Source organism: Erigeron canadensis, chromosome 4, assembly GCF_010389155.1.
Source record: "Erigeron canadensis isolate Cc75 chromosome 4, C_canadensis_v1, whole genome shotgun sequence".
Taxonomy (NCBI): Eukaryota; Viridiplantae; Streptophyta; class Magnoliopsida; order Asterales; family Asteraceae; genus Erigeron; species Erigeron canadensis.
This window is the reverse complement of record NC_057764.1, coordinates 19,721,061-19,728,046: the sequence shown is the minus strand read 5'-3', so window position 1 is coordinate 19,728,046 and position 6,986 is coordinate 19,721,061. Positions and strand designations below refer to the sequence as shown.

The 6,986-nt window shown below is 34.1% G+C and overlaps 1 protein-coding gene across 2 annotated transcripts; it reads left to right on the top strand.

Annotated features, from left to right (window-relative positions):
• Positions 1–1,739: 1,739 nt before the first annotated feature.
• Positions 1,740–6,986, top strand: LOC122594859. Of its 2 annotated transcripts, XM_043767162.1 has the most exons (5): positions 1,740–3,509; positions 4,445–4,535; positions 5,445–5,581; positions 5,942–5,963; positions 6,676–6,986. In XM_043767162.1, exons 1-5 carry the CDS (start codon positions 1,842–1,844, stop codon positions 6,687–6,689), a joined length of 1,932 nt encoding a protein of 643 aa, XP_043623097.1. In that variant the 5' UTR covers positions 1,740–1,841; the 3' UTR covers positions 6,690–6,986. The 2 variants fall into 2 exon arrangements, with proteins under 2 accessions (XP_043623097.1, XP_043623096.1); XM_043767161.1 differs by lacking the exons at positions 5,942–5,963; positions 6,676–6,986 and having other exon boundaries at positions 5,445–5,864.

The window sequence follows — 6,986 nt, the reverse complement described above, 5'->3', positions numbered from 1 at the left end:
TCATGTCCTTGATGGCTGATAAATGAAATATTCGATTCATGCTTACATTGTTGATGTTGCTACGACTGTATATTTGATGGTTTGTGTGCTTTTATCGTTAGAGAGCTCATGTTATATGAGCTTATGATACAATTAATGTAGAGGACAACATGCATATGTAAGTTGCATCGTGCGGCACTAAAAATCAAACTTGCTGAACACAAAGATCAGTATACTCGAGTCCAATATTGTGTCACGCAGTGGAGGAGCTATGTGGTGGCCACAGGTGGCCATGGCAACCCCTCAATTTTTATAAAACTCAGTACTATTTCTAACTATTTAATCAGTTTTAAGGTAATTGGCAACCCCAGACTAGAGTAATTGAAATTTGTAGTTTAACTTTATACTTATTAGTATCATGAAAACTATTCGACAACCCCAGGATAAAAATCCTGGCTCCACCACTGGTGTCACGTACAACATATTTCTCAATTTTCATCTTCGTATCTCTTTCTATAATGTCTGAACATGTGTGTATTGAACCTTGGTCATTCTTGGGAATGTAATGCATAAACAATCAAAATAGTAACACAACTATATGAATACCAACCATTTTAGATATATAAGGATGACAACACATGTCTGCCATATTTGTTAGTGTAACCTGTCTTGGAAACACTACTGTTTTGAGGTGCTATGTAATGGGTTTCATTAGCACGAACATTTAGATTAGGTTGATTGATCTTGCCAGTCAAAAATATACAAACTGGTAATTTTGTAAATTGTCACTCTTTATTCAACCAGTATACGGCTTCATCGAGTAAAAATACGAATGACAACCGAGTGTTATAAGCCACATGGGTTTGTTCTAACTACTCATGTAAGCATTTGGCACACTAATTATTACACTCTCTATAAATTAGGGACCTTTCAATACACTAAAGTCATAATATATACAACAAGTTGGTATTGCCAATGATAAATGAAGCATCATCTGTTCACCTTCATATCATATTCATGTATCATATCAGTTGGGTTTGTTTTTACCTAAAAATTTACTCACAGAACTTTAACTTTTTCATAAAATATAGATTACATCTCAATATTGGTAAATGTAAAGTATAAACATGTCATGACATAATAACTACTGCCGCATGCAAGCAATCCTCCAACAACATGCCTGATATGACTATTAAACCCTTAAACTATTTCGTAAACCTAAAATATGACCAGAAAACTGCCGTAAACGCATTATTTTATCATAATATCTTTTGGTATCGTGGAACATTATTAAGATCCTTATAATTATGCTACATGTATTCCTACAACTTTTACAAAAATATCAGATATTAAGCGAGTGAAAAGCCCGACCGTGCAACGCACGGGCCTTCACTCTAGTTGATATAAATATAGATTGATACAAATATAAATTGGTAGTATTTGTCTGGATTTGTATGTTTTTATATGTATATATTGTTGTTGAAGGTTGAAGGTTCTTGGAAAAAAAAACAGATGTAATTACATTTTTTAATCAGGAAATAGTAAATGTAACCGACTAACCATCAAGCAGGTTACCGATTATACGATTTGTTCAATTTAGCGACATACTTCTATCAACCATTTAAAAATTTTTATGTTTACATACAAATATAAAAAAAAAAAAAGAAGTTAGATACACTCCCCATATTCTTAACCCTAAATATTATCATATAGAACCCTAGATTTAAATTTGTTGCATATTTCACTCTAACTAACAGACATGTCACCAATTTTAGTCATCATCTTTCCCAACCCACTTCCAGTGAAATAATCGCCATAAACAACACAAATTCATTCACCAAATCATCAAATTCCCAACAAAAATGAAAACCCTAATTTCAATTTCAAATCCCATTTCATTTCCTCAATGGACAAAATACATCCCCAGTGTCCCCTCACTCCATCATCATTACCATAATTTTACTAATAATGAAAAACCAATCTTTTTCAACTTCAGAATCACAAGACTTTACAAAACGACATCGTTTTCTTCATATTCAGCAGAATACAATGGATGGGTCGACCCGGGTCCAGTCAACAGTCCAACTGAGTCAACTCACCTGAACAAGCTATTAACTTCACTTGGAATTGATGACAAAAAGTATGCATTTGTTTATCTATTTGGTTTTGTATGTGCCTTAGCTGTTTCTAGAATCAGGGTTTCATCTATAATTGTTTTTCCAGCTTGTTTTATTGTTTTTGCAATTGGGTTTTCATTTGGGGTTGTAAATAATGGTGGGTTTGTTAAGAAAAAGCGAGTTAAAGACGTAAAGTTTGAAACTTTATCGGATTTGTTAAGCGGGTTTGACGTCAAGATTTTGGAGTTGAGGGATAGTATTAGGAGAAATATTGAGTGTGGTAAGATTAGTAAGAAAGATTTGGTTGGGTATGCTGAGGGTTTGGAGTTTGTTGAGGAAAGTGTTTTGGAAGTTAAGAGATTGGTTGATGGAATGGTGGTTGACGGAAACGATGTGTCGAAAGGGAAGGGTAACGGGAATGGGAAGGGGAAAGGGAAAGGGTTTGATGTGTTGGGGTTTATCAATGGTGTTCGAGAAAGGTCTTTTGGGTCGAGGGGGAGTAAAGTGAAAGATGGTGTGAAGAATGATTTGAGATATAAAGAGGTTAGTGATCGTGATCAGGGAATTTATGTGGATCCGGTTGTTGAAGATGAGATGGAGAAATCTGTAACGAGTGATGGTGATGTTAGGGTTAAAGAAACGTACACTGGAAAAGGAATTGGTAGATTTATGGAGATGGAGACCGGAGCTAAACAAGTTTTTGAAAGAGATGAGCGATTTATGAGCAATGGAAATTTGGATGATGATTTTCTTGATATAGATTTTGGTGCTAGTTATAAGAATGGAAGAAGAAGAGAGGAGCTTTTTCAACAAGAACGAGGGAATTTCAAGAAAATTGATGAAAAAAATATACTTTACGACAATATGGAACCAACGGAAGAAGAAGGTTATGACAAGTCCCGGAATAAAAATGGATTTGCTTCATCCCCGTCTTCAGATATATCCAGTGATATTATTTTTAGTGATTACATAACGGAAGCAAATGCATTATCAAAACAAGTGAGAGAATTGTTAAAACACAGTGGGATTGAAGAAGATGCAGAAAATATGCTGTATAAATCAACCGAATTGCTCTCTAAAGCTGTAGACATGAAGCCCATGAGTTTATTGGCTGTGGGCCAATTGGGTAACACTTATCTTCTTCATGGAGAATTGAAACTGAAACTTAGCCGTAAATTGAGAGCTCTACTTGCACAAAGTGACTCAAATGAAAGACTACATGATGAGGTCTCAAATAGAGAACAATTTGTTGATTATCTTGTTAATGTTTGTGAAGAATGTGAAGAACTGCTGGTTAATGCTGGAAGGAAATATCGGTTGGCATTGTCGATTGATGCTGATGATATGAGAGCATTGTACAATTGGGGCCTTGCTCTCTCCTTCAGAGCTCAGTTGATTGCGGATATTGGACCTGTAAGAACTTTCACCGAATATATGATGAGTTACTCTAAGACACACATACATGAGTGCACACACACGTTTTAAACTATCCAAGCCAGAAGATGTTAGTCTAAGATATTTGTTTATTTGTGTCTCCTCTTTGGTATCTTTTTAAGCAATTTCAGCTCATTTACATATTAATGGGTGGTATGTTTTATGTCCAGTGGGTCAGATGGCTAAATGAAATAAATAACCTAAACAGGAAACAGGTCAAAAGGGTGAAAAGTTGCTCAGGTTTTCTTCTAACGCGTGAAACTTTGTTAATCACTATTCTCAAAATTTAGATGATTAGTGAAATCTTTATGTTTTTCTTTGTAATAATATCGGACACACTAATTATCTAAAAGATATAAAAAATTGTACAAAAGTATTGTGGGTCGGCCAATCTTGACCTGATCTGTTTATACATTTGGCATTTGCCAAATTTACCTATTTTGACTACAACCTATTTTATCATCATTTAATTGTCATTTTGCTGCCTCTACTTTCCAGTTATATTTGACAGGAAGTGTCAAGCACACTGCTTTCTTTTTCTTGAATTTACATCTGTACATTCTGTCTGTGGCCGCAAGTTTTTGCACACCAATCGAAAATCCTATCACAATGCTTCAATGAGTCGACAAGTCATTATTGCACATTAAACTTTATCAATTATAACGAACATAACACATTAACAAACAAAATGTTTTTATATTAAGTTTGAAGAAAGATTTAAATCTTAAAATTTTGATCATGTGTTTTGTACTTGTGTGTTTGGAGGCAGTATTATGAAATCTCAGTGGCCGCCACTTGTTTGCTTGTTCACTAGCCGTAATTTTAAGCGACTTCTTGTAGTTAAAAGTTATCTCATTTTCACCTTGTAATTTCAAACGGTATAATGGTTCAAGTCACTTGCATTGTGAATTCAGGAAGCCGCTTTTGATGCTGACAAGGTTTACTTGGCTGCCATTGACAAATTTGATGCCATGATGTCCAAAAGCAATGCTCACACACCAGATGGTATGATTTTCTTTGGTCTTTCAGATACCATGTTGTGGTAATTATGTTTCAAGAAGCTATGTTAGGGCCATCAAAATATCAATTTTAGGGAATATATTAGATCATTATTGTTGCTCTATGTTGTCTAAGGTCTAGAACAATCAGCAAAATATATCTTAAAAGTACCACTTTGAAACATCTTTTCGATACCCAAATATGCAGGCAATGGATGAGTATCATGTTTCACTTACTTGACCTTTCTATCAGTATTTATTAATAGTATTCTAAGAATAAGATCAGATTTCTGCTCATAATTTAACCTATATCTGAAGTTAGAATTCTTATAAGATGAGATTTGTATTAGTCTGCTGATACTTAACTTGCTTTAGGGTGAAACACACAAGCTACTTCATATTGTTTCTACTTAACGGTAGAAAATAGAGGTGGCAATTTCTCATTTACCTATGACTGGGTCGGTATTGGTTAATTTTAATCTTTAATTGAACTAACACTTGAAAATCATCTGCAGTGTATCCACATGTATGAATACATCTTACCTCGTTTTAATTAAAGTTAAAATAAAAACATAAGTTAGTTTTTGGGTGTGGTCCACTACACAGCAGACCTGCTTATTTTGCCACCGCTAGGAAAAACAATCAGGCATTAGCGTTTTATATATATCTTTGTTGGATGAACGATGAAAATCTTTGCTTTGTTTGTGTCATTGATGATCTTTAGCTTGATCATTCGTAGTTGATTGATCTTTAGCTTGATTATTCATAACAATTATCAATGTACTCACATGTACTCATATAAAGGCATTTGGAACTTATTTATTTGTCTGCGTTTAGGATCTATCTGTTTGAGTCAATTCACCAAAACATGCCCAAAATCTCTGTCTTGTTTTGATGTAAAAGTATCGGCTTGCAGCTCTTTTTAGATGGGGTGTGGCATTACAACAAAGATCTCGCTTACGGACAAGAAACTTTAGAGAGAAAGTTAAGTTGTTGAGCCAGGCAAAAAGGCTTTATGAAGATGCACTTCTCATGGACTCGAACAATCTCCAGGTAAAAGAAGCCCTGTCGATGTGCGTATCCGAACTTAGGTATAAAAATTACTATTAGTCTTTTTGACTCAAAATGTCAATAATGGCATAAGGGTTCTATTTTCTTTAGCACGTTTGAACATTTTTATACCTTTTATAATTACTTACACACCTAGATTGTTAAATCTTACAGTAACTTGTAACTAATTCATGCATGTTGTACAATACTATTGATTTTGGCCAAAGTTCCAAATTATGGTACCCCCAGTAATTGATGTTGCTAATAAAATGATATTATTGTCACTTGGGCTGCTGCTTTAAATTCTTCTTTTGCTGTATGAGCATTGCTTTTGGTCATTCATTGTATCGAATTCTAATACAGCCATCAAATAAAGTCGAAAGTGTCAACACCTAGAGGTGCAAGAAAAACCGATTAATCGAACCGAACCGATTGTAACCGGTAACCGAAATCGGTTAGTAACCGAAATAGTAAAAATCGATTATAGGTTACCAGAAACCGTAGGTTATCAACCGATTATTCTTTTCAAAACCAAAACTGATTATTAACTGGTTAACATATAACCCTTTAATTTTTCAAATAATAACCAGTTAACCGGTTAATCACATATTATATATCTATATATATATATATATATATCAATACCAGTCATATTATATACATACATACACTCATATATAACCGGAAAGATCGCACCATCATATGATTTCGTAAGCTTTCGATATATCTATACTAAATATAGATTAACTCTTATTTCATCCGATCCAACATCAATTTTTTGTTGTTTTTGAGATTTGGGATGATGAAGTTTGTTGTGTTTAGAAAATGATGTTTATTTGGAATACAGATTTTTTTGCAATATGGGTTTGTCGCTTAGGCTTTGGAATATGTTTAAAAAAACCGAATAGGTTAACCGGTATCGGTTAACCGGTTATTATTAATCGAAATCGGTTAGATAGGTACCAGTTTTAAAATTTAAAAACCGGTTATTAACCGGTACAAGTTAACCGTAATCGGTTATTACTATTTCAAAAAATAACCGAAACCGGTTATTAAAATTATTAACCGAAATCGGTTAACCGCTTCATGCACCTCTATCAACACCTTGTAATCGGTTTGGGCTAACTGGTCATGTGGGTGCATTTCAATAACTTAGAAGTCCACTAGAGTGGAGGAAGTGCTTGTTAAGTGGAACCTGAGGGGCTAATGGAACAACTTATACTGGGTCAATATATTCCTTTATGTTATACATGTTGCTTAACATTTATAGGTGATGTGTAATTTGTTGTTGAGTTGTAATATGTTGTGCTTGAAAGCTGGTATTATATTTGTTGTGGCATATAAGAAAACAACCGAACCAGACAAAATGCACTTAAAGTCGTTCAAATTGTATTCACGATGTATGAAA